The 17,521-nt window shown below is 45.6% G+C and overlaps 1 protein-coding gene across 9 annotated transcripts in view; it reads right to left on the bottom strand.

The window, feature by feature from the left end:
- The window catches only part of sox5 (SRY-box transcription factor 5), a 190,726-nt gene that overhangs the window by 23,917 nt on the left and 149,288 nt on the right, over positions 1-17,521 (bottom strand). For 6 of the 9 annotated variants that reach the window (XM_088347757.1, XM_088347758.1, XM_088347765.1 and 3 more), the window contains one exon: positions 10,696-10,894. In XM_088347757.1, the coding sequence (XP_088203883.1) occupies positions 10,696-10,894 (199 nt within the window). The remainder of the gene's footprint in view (positions 1-10,695; positions 10,895-17,521) is intronic. The other 3 variants (XM_088347762.1, XM_088347763.1, XM_088347766.1) reach the window with 1 other exon arrangement.

The following is a 17,521-nucleotide window of genomic DNA, read 5'->3' as shown; positions in this document are numbered from 1 at the left end:
ACCGATCCACAATTGTCAAAATGGTTGTCATCCCTTCCGAGGCAGGCAGTCCAGTAACGAAGTCCAGGGAGATGTGGGACCAAGGACGGCTGGGGACTGGTAATGGCTGAAGCAATCCGGCAGGGGGTCGATTCGAAGCCTTCTGCTGGGCACAGGTTTGGCAAGCCCCGACGTACTCCTTAACATCCTTTGCCAACGAGGGCCACCAGAAACGTCGGGCCAGGAAGTTGCTGGTGCGGGTAGCACCTGGGTGACAGGAGAGGCGAGAGTCGTGTCCCCATTGAAGGACCTCTGACCGTAGGGCTCCCGGGACGAATAGCCGCCCCTCTGGACAAGAATTGGGGCCTGCTTGGTCTTGGAGGGCCTCTTTGACGCGGTCCTCGATGTCCCAGGTGAGAGTGGCCAGTAACCGGGACTCAGGAAGGATGGCTGTCGGACATGGCTGGGAATGATTGTCCTCCTTTTGAAACTGGCGAGAGAGGGCATCTGGCTTGACATTGCGGGACCCGGGGCGGTAGGAAAGGGTGAAGTTGAAACGGATGAAGAAGAGTGACCAGCGGGATTGTCTCGGGTTCAAACGTTTAGCAGAACGGATGTATTCAAGATTCTTGTGGTCAGTCCAAACTAGGATCGGAACTGGCACCCCTTTCAGCCAGTGGCGCCATTCCTCAAGGGCCAATTTTATTGCTAGCAGCTCACGATCCCCCACGTCATAATTGCGTTCGGCAGGGGATAAGCGACGTGAAAAGAATGCACAGGGGTGCATCTTTTGGTCCTCGGTCGACCTTTGAGAGAGAACTGCCCCAACTCCTATGTCCGAGGCATCCACTTCAACAACTAGCTGACGCCCCGGGTCAGATACTTGGAGGATGGGAGCTGTCGAAAATCGAGCCTTGAGGGTAGTGAATGCTTTGTCGGCCGCAGGAGACCATCTGAAAGTTTCTTTGGGACTAGTGAGAGCCGTCAGGGGACCCGCTACCGTGCTATAGTTCCGAATAAATCGTCGGTAAAAATTGGCGAAACCCAAGAACTGCTGGAGCTTCTTGCGATCCGTGGGGACAGGCCAGGAGGTGACTGCCGACACCTTTGCAGGATCCATCTGTAATCTCCTCTCCGCGATGATATACCCCAGGAATGACACGGTTTGGGCGTGGAACTCACACTTCTCAGCCTTAACGAAGAGGGAGTTTTCCAGGAGTCGTCGAAGGACAAGTTGGACGTGCTGCGTGTGTTCCTCCAGGGATTTAGAAAAAATAAGAATGTCATCCAAGTAGACAAACACGAACTTGTTGAGCACATCACGCAGCACGTCGTTGATAAGGGACTGGAAGACGGCGGGGGCGTTCGTTAGACCAAAAGGCATGACTAAATATTCGTAGTGCCCCGTGGGAGTGTTAAAGGCCGTTTTCCATTCATCTCCCTCCCGGATACGGACCAGATGATAAGCGTTTCTGAGGTCCAGTTTAGTGAACACCGTGGCCCCTTGCAGCAGTTCAAAGGCGGAGGCGAGCAGTGGTAAAGGGTAGCGATTCTTAACTGTCATGTCATTGAGGCCCCTGTAGTCAATGCACAGTCGTAAAGAACCATCTTTCTTGCCAACAAAGAAAAAAACAGCTCCAGCCGGGGAAGAGGATGGCCGAATTATTCCGGCTGCCAAGGCCTCCGAGATGTATTCCTCCATGGACTGTCTTTCGGGTGCAGAAAGGGAATAGAGACGACCCCGCGGGGGAGGAGAGCCAGGCAGAAGGTCGATAGCACAGTCATAGGGGCGGTGTGGAGGAAGGGAAGTGGCCTTGGCTTTGCTAAAAACTTCCTGTAGGTGGTGATAGCAGGCAGGGACCTTGGACACGTCAGGAGGGGACTTGGAAGCCACGGGTCGGTCGGGGTGATATGCAGAACGTAGACAGGTTTGATGGCACTCGACGCCCCATTCCATGACGGTCCCCGAACGCCAATCAAAGTGAGGGTTGTGCCGTACCAGCCATGGATGGCCCAAAACGAGTGGCTGGCCGGGGGATGGGAGCAGGTGGAACCGAATTTGCTCTCTATGATTGCCAGAAAGTCTCATCTCCATTGGTTCGGTAACATGGGTAACTGTGCCCAGAAGACGGCCATCTAGTGCTCGGGCGGTAATAGGAGTAGCGAGGGAATTCAATGGGATCTTGAGTTTGTGGGCGAGGGAGAGGTCCAAAATGTTAGCTTCGGCCCCGGAATCCACTAGCGCGGAAAGTCTCTGTGGGGAACCAGCAATCAAGAGATGCACCTCGAGGGAAGGTCGAGAGGTTTCGGAGGACGGGATATGGGCAGAACTCAATCGGACGCCTCCGTTGTCCGACGAGCCCCCCCTTTTAACGGACACGTTGAGATTCGATGTCCCTTGCCGCCGCAATAAAGACAAAGTCCCTCAGAAACCCGCCGCGGGCGCTCTTCGGCCGATAGCGCTGCCCTCCATGGCTTCGTGAGTAACTGTCATCAGGGATCGGGACGTTTGGAACCAACTTGGCTCTTTGGGCGAATTCGTCGGGAGTCGCATTGTTCTTCCCCTCTCCTGTCGCCGTGCTTGGACCCGACGGTCAATTCGCGCCGTCAGTGCAATGGCTTCGTCGAGGGTAGAAGGCGGAGTATGGGACACCAATTCGTCCTTCAAGTAATCGGTCAAACTGTGGAGATAAGCGTCCACTAACGCTTCCTCGTTCCAATTACTCTGGCTAGCGAGTGTTCTGAAGTCAATGGAGTAATCGGCGACCGAACGTTTTTCTTGGCGAATGTTAAGCAGGGAGCGGGATGCGTCAGACGAGGCAGACCCAGTATCGAATACTTTCAGGATCTCCTGGGAGAATAGTGCAAACGAGGAACATGCCACCGATCTTCGTTCAAACTCGGCAGTACCCCAAAGCCGAGCTCTCCCAGTCAAGTGGTTAATGACGAACGCTACCTTGGTTTCCTCGGATGGAAAATTTTGGGGTTGGAGATCAAAAATGAGTCGACAGTTTACGAGGAAGGCACGGACTTGGGTAGGGTCGCCGCAAAACTTTTCGGGTGCACCCACATGGGGTTCTGCTGCTTCGGAGACATGCAAGGTAGGCAATGGAAGACTCGGCGGGAGTGTTTGTGGACTCGGAGACGGGTTGACGGAATGCGGAAATGGTGACGTCAGTAATTTTGACAGCTGCTCAGACAGGCTCGTGACCTGCTGTTGGTTCTGTAGTAAGAGGTGTTGTTGCTGTTGCAGAAGACCTATTTTGTTGGACTTGTTGTTGTAGTGCGGCGACGTCACTTGCAGACTTCTGTACGGCATTATTGGTCCATTGTAGCCGTTGTAGAGCGGAAGGAGGCTCCGAGTTGCTTGGTTCTTCCTTCGGAGAAACGTGCGCTGATCTCATTATGTGATCCGATTGTTCTGTCAGGTAGGACGGAAGGAAAACTGAGATCACTTGCACTCGTTTCTTGGTTTTTATTGGAAGGAAAGAATGACAAGACGTGAATCTTCGATCCGTTGTTTGACAGATTGTCAAGACTTGACAGGCGTAGTCGTCGTGTTGTTGGTTGGGGCTGGAGAAGAAGGGCGTCGTTGTGTTCGGAAGAGAGATCAGGAGTCAGGCGGGCAGGGCAGGTCGTAGGCAAATTCGGAAACGAGTCGGCAACGGAGATCAAGTAGAAAAACAGGAGGCAGGCAAAGAGTCGGAGGTACGGGCTTTCTGAGCAGATGGCAACAGATCGCATAGTACAATCGGATAAAAGTGTTACCGGAAGCTGGGGATTTAAATGTAGAGGGTGCGCCAATCAGCTGTCCTGGCTGTTGGCGCCAAATCCTAAACACAGGTGTTCCCGATCCGGGTGATTGTGACAGCTGCGCTAAAATTCTGGCGAAGACATGGTTAATCTTATCTATCCCGGCTGACGTTCAAAGAAACTGTGCGGGTCAGATGTATCGACATTTCGTTCTGTATACACGTGTACACGAATGACAATAAAGTCAATCTGAATCTGAATCTTTAAGACCCGAGGAAGCTGAGGAAAAGTCACATCTCTAGACCTCTGATGGCAAACTTCTACAACTCTACATCAGCAGTGCAATGATGTATGGATGCATTGTGTTCTCTAACTGCACTAAGGCTGACCAATGAGCGCTCCAGCAGTAGGTAAAAGCTGCAGAGGAAATTATGGGAACAACTCTCTTTGAGATCAGCACCACCTACACCACTCGCAGTCTGAAAACAGTCCACAACATCCTGTGGGACCAGCAGCATCCTGCTCACCACCTCTTCCACCTGCTGCCCTCGGGGAGGAGATACCAGTCAATACAGGTCAGATCATCTAGATTGGCCAACAGTCTATATCCATAGGCTGTAAGGCTTTTAAATCTGACAAGTTGAAGCCAAAGGCTTATAAGAGAACCGTCCTCAAAATAACTTTGGACACTTCTTCTATCAATCATATAAACAAATTATAATATTTTACATCATTATAACTATAACTTCTTCATCCATTAAAAAAGGACCACGTTATTGATTCACGATGTATACAGTATTTTACAGTCTCGGAAAAATAATTATTTTCAAATCATTCTTTTCTTGAATATGATTAAAACTAAGAATGAGGAAAACTTATTGCAACCGGATTCATTTGTTACTAAAATTAATGTCTGGCGATTAAATTTATAATTGCATATAAAATGATGACACAATTTTCCTCCTCTGTGAAATATTGTTATAAATATCATATCAACTTGTATAACAATGAAATCTTTGTATACAATTCAATACTTTTTGGGGTATTTCTGAATATCGGCAGAAACAAATAAAAACAAACCCAGATCCCCAATCAATTGGGCAATCGTTTAAAAATACGTAAGGATAATGATAATAATTATTGTTAATAACTTGATTTATCTGTGGTTGTCACAACTTTCAAGATCACCAAACAACAGAGAAAAGAAGACACATTATGCTAAAATACTAGAAATTACAACACAATTAATTAATACTTATGAAAAGAGCCATATATGGCTCATGAGCCATAGGTTCCCGACCCCTACACTAAAGTGTCCTAATACCTAAATTAATAAGCAAATCAATCTGCTTCAGACTAAAAATATAAAAAAGTGGGAAGTTTTACCACGCACCGCCAATCTAAAGGAGCAACCCTTAACAAGAACCCTAATACCAATAATATATAAAGTCACCAGCAGCAGATGGCCGTCATCATAAGCGTACGGATACCCCGCGGGGATCCCGCCGCAAACTTTAAACAGTGTAATCCATTTTCCCGAACAAAAAACATGTGGGACTACAAATACACTAATCTGATATTAAATCCTCAGATTTGTTGAAAAACAGTGAGATTAGCTGAGAAGTCAATGGTGTGTGTGTGTTAGAGAGTTATGCGTGTGTGTTCGCTGTCATTGTGTTATTAACGTTGAGTATTTGCGCTTTCCTGGCTCATGTAAGAGGCTTGTCTAATCTCATTGGCGATACCTCCTGTCTGTCATACATGCCTCGCTTTATTAATCCCGACGCTTCATGAGAAAGAAGGAAGGATTTTAATCCCCCCTCTCTATCTTCCGCCCCCTCCCCAAATCGGTACTCTTTCAGCCACTAATAAACATGTAACAATGCAGCAGGCCCCGAGGCAAATAGTGACACACACAGGAACACTAATTATAGCCTGTTAAATATTTGAAATATTTGAACTATCGGAGTGGCGTAAAAATGGATTAAGCGCACAAAATGGTGATTAATTAATGTCATATTCCACGTCCGCATACGAGGATGCATATGGTGGGGGCGATTATGCTGCCAACAATGGCAAGGGAACTATTTCTATTTTTGTTGTGTGTGCAAAAAGCACATCTAAGAAGGATGCGTTTGTGACAAAACAAAGAATGGAAATACATCTGAAATTAAAACTAAATATCTAAGACAGTGGCACCTTTTTATATGAGCACCTCTAATTATGCGTATAAAGGTTTCTCGCTAAATGAAAATAAAATCCACGAGTAGTCCCAGAAGCTACCACTAGAGACCGCTCAGGCTCATGGCAACTTACCGCGAGCATTAGGTCATTCAGTTTACGGATGCAAACTACCACCAGCAAAAAAATATGGTGTGTACATTCATTTAAAGTTACAGTACGTAGAGTTTAATGACGGCGGGCCATGGGATTGTTGATAAACAAATACGTGTCTGTACGATGTCACTAGTCACTGAAACACGCCATGCCACATATCATTGAAAAGCTTCAACCCCTCGGGATTCAAGATATAATGACCATTTTAAAATGTACTCATCCCAAAACAATTTGATTGAGTGAGCGGTCGGGGTGGGGGGATCTCTACACATGTAGTGCACGCCCCCAAGTACATCCATATTTTGCAGTATTTTGTGACATTTTTACAAAAGAACTCACACCTTGTTTTGAAACCATTGTTTCCGACAATGGAAATTACGGTCAAAACGAGCCTCTGTGATCATAAGTAACTGCAGAAGAGAGACATAGTTTAAGCGGCATATTTGTTGATGTGGGACAGGCTGTGACATCATAATTATTTCATATATTTTATTAAATATCTTCTTCTTCTTCTAAATCATCATACGTTTCACAGGGAATTAACATTAACTCAAGTATTAGCTTTTGTCTGGAGTGCAGATTTGGTGGTTTTGTTGAATTCTGTCTTAAAATATTTCATGTGACTCTAAAAAAATATATTATTTTTCGAGTCAAAAAGGTTCCCGGCCCCTGCTTTCATCCCATAACGTTCCCATGGCCCTCCAGATGTTGATAGACAAAGTTGTGTCTTCACAATGTCATCAGTCATCAAAACACATCATGACTCATATCATTGGAAAGCCTAAACTCTACAGATTCAAGATACAGACGCTCCCCTACTTACGAAAATTAGATTTACGAAAAACGGTAGATACGAACCTTTTCTTCGGGATGTCGAATTATTTCCGGACATTGTTGCTGGAAGTTTGATTTTGTATTGTGTGCACCTTTTTCAGAGTACAGGACAGTACTGTAATGCTTCTTTCCACCGCTACTGGTGTGTGGCGCTGTGAGAGGTCACACAGCATCCACCCCGAAGAAGAAATCCGCTTCCTCTTCGTAGTTAGTGTGTAAACATTTTATACCGTAAAAAATGGTGGATCGCTTTTTTTCTTTCACTTTTTACAATGGAGGAAGGAGTAGCCTAACTCTTGAAGCCCATCTTTCAAAAGTAAGTTAAACTTTCCTTTATCTTTAGAGAGCATATTATTTCATGACATTTTTATTTTTTTAGTACATAACAATACTGATTACTTTATACAAGCCTTAAACATACTTATATAAGCCTTAAACATACATTCCATACAAAATATAGCACTGAAGCAAATTCAACTTACAAACGATCGTACGGATCTCGTTCATAAGTAGGGCAGCGTCTGTATGCTGATCCATTTTTACGCCTTATTAAGTGCACAAGTGTGCACAATCACTGATTGACTTGAAGGATCAACAAAGCAATGCCGTAGATTTCAAAAGTGTGTAAATGATGTATAAACAATGATATCTCATAAGAGTTCAGACAAAGGTAAAGCTTTCGTTATTTTTGTGAAGTTTTTGGCACATAATCTTAATGAATAGAAATTTACTTTTGCATTTTTTATTGTCCTGAGGAGGAATTAAAACTTAAAACGTATACGTCCATTGTGCTAATGGTCCTTCTTTGTTGGTTTAGATGTGTGTCAAATAAATGACAATACAGTAAAAAAATTCTAGATCTCATACCTATCAACCTCAGCCAATTGCTCCCTTTATTAATGATTGCAAATCCTCCTTATCAAGCAATTATACACTTTACAAACACAACGCGGCACGTATTTACTCACAGCAAGACAGATAATGAAGAATACCGCGACAATATTAGCAATGCACGATGACGTTGTCGTCTGCTGACAGGGGCCGAGACAGTCCATATTAGAGCCAAATGAGAAAAACGATATTGGAGCCATTACATTTTTTTATTGTTATACGGAATACACAATTCAAACGATTAAAAAAAAAAAAACGTGCCAAATACTGAGAAAATGTTTTGTACACCTGGAATCTGGACGCTCTCCAAAGTTGATGTTTACCTCACATTTAGAAACTAAGTTTGTTAATGGACTATTAGTTATTTAAAAAGTGTTTTCTAAATCTGTCAACATTAAATGTACTGTTGCAGACACGGCCAGTGATCAAATTTTTAATGGGCTGCAGCTTCTGCCAGAAAATTGATAACATTCAGGCGGGACACATATGGACTGTTGCATGAAATATGTAATAATGAAATTAATTTGTACGAAATAAATACATAAATAAAATCATCATTTCACTAGATCACAGGTGTCAAACAGGCGGCCCGCGGGCCAGATCAGGCCCGCTAAGGGATTTAATCCGGCCCGCGAGACAACACTCAGAGAAGCGCAAGAGAAAAACAAGCTGCATGTTGAAATATGTCCACTTGATGTTGCCAAAGCCTGGTGCCTCGAACAAAGACACTGTACTTGTATTTATTTCCCTCTCTCTCTCTTCCACTCCCTTTCTCCCACTCTGTCTCTGTCTCTTTCACTCCCTGCGTCTCTTTATCTCTTCCTTTGTTGCTCATTGTCTCTTTCTCTCTCTGTGTCTTTTAACCTCTTTTGCTCTAATTTCCTTTTTACCTTTTCTCTCTTTTTTCTTTCTCTCTTCCGACCCTTTGCGCTTTCTTTGCCCTTTTCTCTCCTTCTGTCTTTCTATTTCTCTTTGGATTTCTTTCTTCCTCTCCCTTTCTTTTCCCCCTCTCTCACGACTTTTTATCTTTTGTTTCTCCCTCTCTCTTTCTTTGTCCCGCCTTTCTCCTTTTTCCCTCCCTCTTTCTCTTATTTCTTTATCCCTCTTTTTCTTTTTAATCTACTAGTCTGGCCCCCGACAGAATGTTTGTTCTATCGTGTGGCCCCCAAGTTCAAATGAGTTAGACACCCCTGCACTAGATGATAGCAGTGGTTAGCGCGTGTGCGGCACAGTTCTGACGTCATGAGATCGGACCTCCTGTGTGGAGTTTGCATGTTCTCCCCATGCTTGCATGGGTTTCCTACGGGCACTCTGGTTTCCTCCCACATTCCAAAAACATGCATGTCAGGTTGATTGGCCGGTCCAAATTGTCCCTAGGTGTGAATGAGCGAGTGCGTTGTCTGTCTCTACGTGCCCTGCGACTGGCTGGCAACCATTTCAGGGTGTCAGCTGCCCACTGCCCGAAGATAGCTGGCATGGGATCCAGCACCCCCGCGACCCTACTGAGGATAAGCGGTGAAGATAATGGATGGATGGATGGATAGCAGTAGCCCTTTGGCCACCAGGCCCTTGACTTTCTGTGACATTTTGAGCCCATCCCATTTCAGACATGGCGACTGTAAATAATAAAAAAAAGGAAATTAAAGATGCAGGCTATGAAATTATGAGGTGGTGACGCTGATGGCATTGCAACTATTTCACATAGGGTGAATTTCTTAAAGACTGTTCAAAGAATGCCAGCCTGGATAGGCCCTGACTTTAACACATGTGGCTAGCTTTCTAAAAAGTTTGGATAGCCCTGACCTATGTATTCCAATTTCTATTTTTCACAAAATAACTAAACACAAAATAATGTTTAAGACATCATCAAGATTTATTGCATTAGCAATTGCTTTAAAGCACAAAATTAATTACTTTTTTAATTCTAATGGTCCAAAGTCTAAAAAATGTAATTACCTGAAAGAAGTGCATGTCTACATTACCTGAAATGTGATAACTTTGTTTGCTCAGGCATAATATTGAGGGGAAATTAAAAAAAAGTCTTGCAATTAATTTTTGTAAGAATTAAGTTGGTCTTTTAGTTGTACTATTTTCTACTATAGATATTGAAAAGTGAATTAATTACGGCGTATTATTTCACGGATTGATCATGACCTGCACATCTTTTGTTCATGTTTAACTTATGTAAAATTGTACACTTAATAAAAAAGGTTGATCAGGCCAAAGCACTAACAGTGATGCAAAGCTCAAAAGCAATACTTGTTCTTCAGTTTTGAACCTAGTGCCTACTGTTTTCAGAGCAGTTTCTACTTTCTGGCTATAGGGCTTGGTTTTCAACTCAACATAGAAGAACAATGACATTTGGGTGAGTTAAATTACTTCTGTTATTATTAAATGGTAAACACAACAATTAAATCAAAGACGGGCAAATAATGTGACGTAAACCAAAAACGATAAAAGAAAAAAGAAAAAAAACAAGTTTCCCAATCCAGGCTTCATGACCTAAAACTACTGGCAGTTGCTAAAGGCTTGGATGTCTCCAATTTCTTTCCAAAGACCATCGCCTCCCTAAACAAGCGCACAAAAACACATCTTTCCAAAGCATAGGACAAAGAAGGGTTCCATATTTGATTTGTTGATTCTTGTTTTGGAAATATGTTGCTGCTAATGTTATTGCACTATTTTTGATTGTCCTACCTTCTGATACTCTTATAACTTAGCTAAACCTCTCGTAAACATTTGCCCACTTATCCTACCATTCCTATTAATATTATTTCTTTCTTGTAAGTCTTATATTAAATGGACAATCTTCTTATAAGCAATATTAACTAGACTGCTATCAATGATAATCAAGACAATTCTTTTACAAAACAACTCAAAGAGAATAAAGAGTAGACCAACCTATAGAGTTGACTCTGGCCGGAGGTGCTCCAATGCTGGAAGGGGCGCCACTGTGCTTCAAGGAGCCGACCTGGCCCAGCTTGGCAGCAGCGGCAGAAACAGCAGGGACCTGTGGGGAAGTTGGGGGGGAGTTGGGTGACTTGCTCTCAGCTGTCTTAGGCTTGGCTGACAGGTTCAGTGGCTGTGCACCCTCACTGTCCTGCAAAAACCAAAACAGCAGAGTGGCGCCCGCTGTCACTACAAATTTTGGGAGCGGGAGACCAACTTTTCACCGCTTGCTAAAAAAAATTTCAATATATATATATATATATATATATATATATATATATATATATATATATATATATATATATAGAGAGAGAGAGAGAGAGAGAGAGAGAGAGAGAGAGAGAGAGAACCCATGCATAGCAATCTAAGGCAGTCTGGCTGGACAGATGATTGGGTGCATGCCACTGCCCAAACAGCTCATCACAAGGGAGTGGGGGATGATGGAGGTGGGAGTACATTCCAGTTCAAAACCATGCAAAAACATGACAACATGCTGTGTGAAGCGCAGAATAAAGCCGGAATCCGTCAATTCTCAGGAAAATATGCTGGTGCATGCTTGTATCCTATTTAGACCAGGGGTTCAATGTCAACCGAGTCGGGGGCCGTTGAAGCTAAATGGGATATTCCACATAAAGAGCGCTGATAAAAAAGATTCCGCTGTTCTTAAAGTGTTTTATATTTGTCCACTAAATGTCGCTGCAATGTGTAGCACAACCAAAAATGAGTCCAAGGAAGACTATAAAGTATGGACACCAAAAAGTGATGCTAAACAGGGAAGTGAAAGCATAATAGCCACTCCGTTTTGCAATCCCCACCTCAGAACGGATTCATGTCGTACCCTGGAAGTCTACTGCAACATAATTCATATGCTACGGCAGAAGTATTAGACCTCGGGCTGATTTATAAGGTTTTCAAATGATTGAATTGTGTTCCTTTATTTTCCAATAATGAGTTGCTTCTTAGGACGGGCAGTACAATAGAGTGGATACAAATCCTTTTTTGAGGGCGGGTGTATTGGGGGCTAAACATTGACTAATTAAGGCCGGTTCTGCCTGATTCGTTAAGCCTTACGAGCCCCTCACATGTCAAATAAACCCACCCTGCATGGGTACACTCCCCCCTGTGAGCGCCATTTTGGAAGCCTAACCGGATTGTGTCTCATTAGCAATGAAGGGGATTCCTCCTCAAAGATGCCTTCAGTGAGACAATGGGCAGAAAAAGGGAGACAAACAAGTCAGCGAGGATCTTCTCAATCCTGACCCATATCATGGCAAGCTTTAGCTGGTTTGAATATTTTTGGGGAATTTCCTCTCCGGGTTAAGCCAAATGCCATGGTGGGACGGTGGCCATCCTTTTATGCCACAGCAATATAATTAGTTGAGATGGTAGGCTAGGACTCACTCAGCACCCGTTTGTGTGTTAGACATTGTTCAAGCAGCTCTAATTCTCGTGTGTGAGGCCTCCAAACAGAGCCGTTGCCAGAGTGTCAGGGTGGGCATATAAAATGCTCAAGGGGGCACAACTAATATCAATTTCTTAGCTTTTTCTTTTTTCTTGACTTTTCCTCTTTTCATTTTTTGGTTGCTGTTTTTTTCGTCTGTTTCTCTTTTGCTTTATTCTTTTCTTTTTTTCTCCAGCTTTTTTTCCTTTCAATTTTTTTTCCTTGCTTTGTTTTATTTTTTTTCATACTGCCCCCCACTACAACATCCAGTTTTCTTGAGAGGGCTGAACATCAACTCATCAAGGTCGGCTCTCCCTGATTTGTCAGTGCCAACCCCTAGTAATGCCCCTACCTCCAAAGCCTCTCAAAGGCTCTGATGTCGATTTAATACAATTGTTTTGGGTGGAGATGAAAAAAAAATCTGTTTTTCCGCTCTTGGTCCCAAATAAGTTGGGCTCAAGCTTTAATACCTGCGGGCCCCGGTCGGGTCTGGCGGGATTTTCTCGGCCCTATTTTTTTCCACTTTTTTCATATTTTGTTTTCTAGATTCTTTTTTATTTATATATTTTTGTTACTTTTTTTCTCTTCTTTCCTAGTTTTTTACTTTTTTCTTGCTTTTTCTTTTCTTTCTTTATTTCACCCTTGTTTATTTTTCTTTTATTGCCTTGTTTTTTCCCTTTTTATGTCATATTGTGATAATGTCACACGGTTGAAGGCAACAAAAACAATCTGAGAAGCCTTTTAGGGGCCAAAAGAGACGGCTCTTTTTCGTGAGCTGAGCCAAAAGAACTGCTTCTCTATAAAGAGACGGAATCTTGCATGGCAACATTGAAACGACCCGTGAATACGTAGGCTAACGGTGCAGGCAATAATTAAAGAAAACCAGTTATCTCTCTCTATTTTATATATATATATATATATATATATATATATATATATATATATATCTCCCTCGGATGGGTCTGGCCTTGATGCGGCGAGGGGGCTTGCGTGTTCCAGTGACCCTGGAGAGCGATACCGTCAGGAGCTTGCTCCTGGTAGGGTCACCCATGGCGGGCCGGTCTCCGGGGTAGTTTCCAGACAAACAAAGACCCCAGCGTGTCGGTACGCTGTGAGGTGGCAGACCCACCAACCGACTATCCTGCGGAGGGCTAACAACTCACCCAGGAGAAACCCCTTTTGTTATGAGACTGACCAGAGAAAGAAGCCGGACTGACCAACACGGTAACGGACCTTAGCCTGCCCCCGACCAACGAGTACGGATCGACCTTCGTCGTAAGACCCGTGTCGCCACCTGGAATGTCCAAACACTCCTTCGCCCCGGAGCTGCCACCCTGCTGTCCCGAGAGCTCTGTCGCTATAACATCACCCTGGCAGGGCTCTGTGAAGTACGATGGCAAGGCAATGGTGAAACAACAGCTGGCAACCATTGCTACATCTGGAGTGGCCCAGAGAGTCGGACCGGCCTTTACGGTGTGCCTCTTGCCATTCCAAAAGCCCTCCGGAGGTCCCTCATCAGCTGGACACCCATAAGCGACAGACTACTGTCTGCTCGCTTCCTCCACCATCACGGCAAGATGACAGTGATCGTCGCCTACGCCCCCACCGATGTCGCTGATGAGGATGCGAAGGACGCGTTCTTTGACCAACTCCACCAGGCTGTCGACCAAGCCCCACCACACGACGTCGCCATCATCCTCACTGATGCCAACGCCACTCTATCCAGCAATGATCGATCCCCCGCCTCACCTGTCGGCACCACCTTCGTTGACAGCACAACAAACGACAATGGCAACCGCCTCCTCCTCCTCTGCCACCAAAACAACCTCTGTGTTGCTGACACCTGGTTTCCCCGGAAACGCATCCATCACTGGACGTGGTACAGCCCAGATGGCAGAACCAGGAACGCATTGGACCACATCCTGATATCACGACGCTGGAAGTCGTTTGTCGGGTGTTCAGAGGAGCACAGCTTGGCAACCCAGACCATCGTCTGCTGGTGGCCCAGCTCAAGCTAAAGCTCCGAGCCAACCAGCACAAGACTCTGCCTCGCCCCGACTCCTCCCGACTCAGCGACCCCAACATCGCCAGAGACTTCAGTTGCTCCATCCGCCGCACTCTCCATGCCCTGGCTCCTGACAAGCTGACAGACTGGGCGGCCTTCAAGGAAAGTGTCCTCCAGTCTGCTCACAATGTCCTCGGACGCCCGCGATCCTCCCCGAGAAAGCCCTGGGGACACTCAACATCATAGACCAGCGGCGTGAGGCCCGGCTCCGAGGTGACCTCACGGAGTATCGGAGACTGAACCGTCTGCGCAATGTGGCCATCGCTGAAGATAGGGAGAGGTTTTGGCAGGCAGAAGCCCAACAGCTTGAGTCCGCGGCCAACAACAACAACATGAGCCGCGTATTCAGTCTACTACGCCAAGCCCGTAGCGGCCCACACATGAAGACAGCCCTGGTAAAAGACTCAGACGGCAACCTCATCATGACAGAAGCCAACTGCCTCGCGCGCTGGAAGGAGCACTTTAGCCTCCTCTTGCAGCACAGCACCATCCCAGCTGATCCTACCCTCCTAGGGGCTGCAAACACGGCACCTCCTAGCGACACCTGCTGCACAGACCCTGTAACACCCGAGGAAGTGAGAGCTGCTCTGAAGAAGCTGAACACCAAGAAAGCCCCCGGCATCTGTGCCATTACCGGTGAGATGCTCAAGGCCGGCGGTGATGGCATGGTGGAGTGGCTAACCTGCCTATTCAACCAGGTGTGGGAATCGGAGCAGCTGCCCACCGACTGGACCAGAGGAGTCATCATGCCCTTCTGGAAATGCAAGGGTGACAGGCTTGTCTGTGGAAACCACAGAGGTATAACCTTACTCTCCATCCCGGGCAAGGTCTTTACCAGGATCTTGCTCAGCCGTGCCCTTCCAGCAATCAGAAGCTGCCGCCGTCCCCAGCAGGCTGGCCCTATGCCCAACCACTCCACAACGGACCACATCTCTGCCGTCCGTTTGGTGATAGAGAAGACCCGTGAATTCCGTAAAGATAGCCATTTGTATATTGGATTCATTCATCTGAAGGCCGCCTTTGACACCGTCTGCCACTCTTCACTGTGGAACATCCTCCAAGCTCTCGGAGCACTACCCAAGATCATAGCCCTGTTTAAGCTGCTCTACAGCAATGCAGAGAGCTGTGTTCGTATCAACGGCATTGACTCCAACTGGTTTACTATCTCCAGCGGCGTTCGTCAAGGCTGCGTGGCTGCTCCCGACCTTTTTAATTCCATCATCGACCATCTGATGTTCAGGGTTAGTGAGCGCATCCCCGGAGTGTCTTTCGGCAACTACCACCTGACTGACCTGGAGTATGCTGACGACACCATCATGCTCAGCACTTCCTACAGCCAGCTGAGAGACGCTCTGGGCATTTACAGCGAAGAGGCAGCGCGGCTTGGCCTCCAAGTGAGTTGGACGAAAACCAAGTTCATGTATGTCGGTGATGGACCAGAGCCACCTCCCATCCAAATTGGTAGCGACATCCTAGAGCCTGTCAAGAGCTTTGTGTATCTGGGGTCCATGGTGACAGACAATGGGGACCTAAAACCAGAGATTCTTCGCAGAAGAGCCCTGGCAGCATCTGCTCTGCAGTCTCTCTGGAAACCACTCTGGCGGCACCAGACCATCGCATGCAAGACGAAGCTCCGCATTTACAACCTCGCCGTACTCTCTATCCTGCTTTATGACTCAGAAACATGGCCCCTGAAAGACACCCTGTCCATAAGAATCGACGGTTTTGATAGCAGGGCTCTCAGAACCATCGAGAACGTCAGGTGGCCCCAGCGAGTCTCCAATAAAGAGCTCAGAGCCCGTACGTGCCAGCCCCGAGCATCTTCCTTGGTCGCACAATGCCGCACCCGCTGGTTTGGCCATGTCCTTCGTCTACCACCAGACCATCCGACACGAGCCATTCTCCAGTTTGACCCAAAGGCCGCAGGCTGGAGACGACCACGAGGGAAACCCCGCACTCGATGGCTCGACGTCGTTGCGGGCGACCTCCAACAACACGGAGTTGCTGTAGAGGATGCAGAACAGCTGGCACAAGACCGCCAGCATTGGAAAAACCTGGTTCATCTGGTCGGCTCAACGCACAGGGACGGGACCCCCCGACCTTCGCTGGAGCAATAATCAATCAATCAATATATATATATATATATATATATATATATATATATATATATATATATATATATATATATATATATATATATATATATGAGCCAAATGCCATATATATATATATATATATATATATATATATATATATATATATATATACATATTATAGGGCAGCACGGCGGCGCAGTGGTTAGCGCATGTGCGGCACAGTTCATGTCTTGGGAACCTCCTGCATGGGTTCAAATCCAGCTCCAGACTTCCTGTGCGGAGTTTGTATGTTCTCCCCGTGCTTGCGTGGGTTTCCTACGGGCACTCCGGTTTCCTCTCACATTCCAAAAAAATGCATGTCAGGTGAATTGGTCGGTCCAAATTGTCCCTAGGTGTGAATGATGAGCGAGTGAGTTTTCTGTCCCCGTTTCCCCTGCGATTGGCTGGCAACCAGTTCAGGGTGTCCCCTGCCCACTGCCCGATGATTGCTAGGATGGGCTCCAGCACCCCCGCGACCCTACTGAGGATAAGCGGTGTAGCTAATGAGATATATATATATATATATATATATATATATATAGTGCATCCCATCCGGAAAGTATTCACAGCGCTTCACTTTTTCCACGTTTTGTTATGTTACAGCCTCATTCCACATTGTATTAATTTAATCTCTTATCTCAAAATTCTACACAAAATACTCCATTATGACAATGTGAAAAAGTATTTTTTTTACTTTGTTTGAATTTATTAAAAATAGAAAACTAAGAAATCACATTTACATAAGTATTTACAGCCTTTGCCATGAAGCTCAAAATTGAGCTCAGGTGCATCTTTTTTCCACTGATCATCCTTGAGATCTTTCTACAGCCTAATTGAGTCCACCTGCAGTAAATTCATTTGATTCATGATTTGGAAAGGCACACAAATGTCTATATAAGGTCCCACAGTTGAGTGTGCATGTGAGAGCACAAACACCAAGCATGAAGTCAAAAGAACTGTCTGTAGACCTGCGAAACAGGATTGTCTTGAGGCACAAGCTGGGGAAGGATACAGAAAAATTTATGCTGCTTTGAAGGTCCCAATGAGCACAGTGGCCTCCATTATTCGTAAATGGAAGACATTTGAAACCACCAGGACTCTTCCTAGAGCTGGCCGGCCTTCTAAACTGAGCGATCG

This window comes from Urocampus carinirostris, chromosome 11, assembly GCF_059441175.1.
Source record: "Urocampus carinirostris isolate Australia breed hairy pipefish chromosome 11, RoL_Ucar_1.0, whole genome shotgun sequence".
In the NCBI taxonomy this organism is placed as follows: domain Eukaryota; kingdom Metazoa; phylum Chordata; class Actinopteri; order Syngnathiformes; family Syngnathidae; genus Urocampus; species Urocampus carinirostris.
This window is presented reverse-complemented; position numbering and strand designations above follow the sequence as displayed.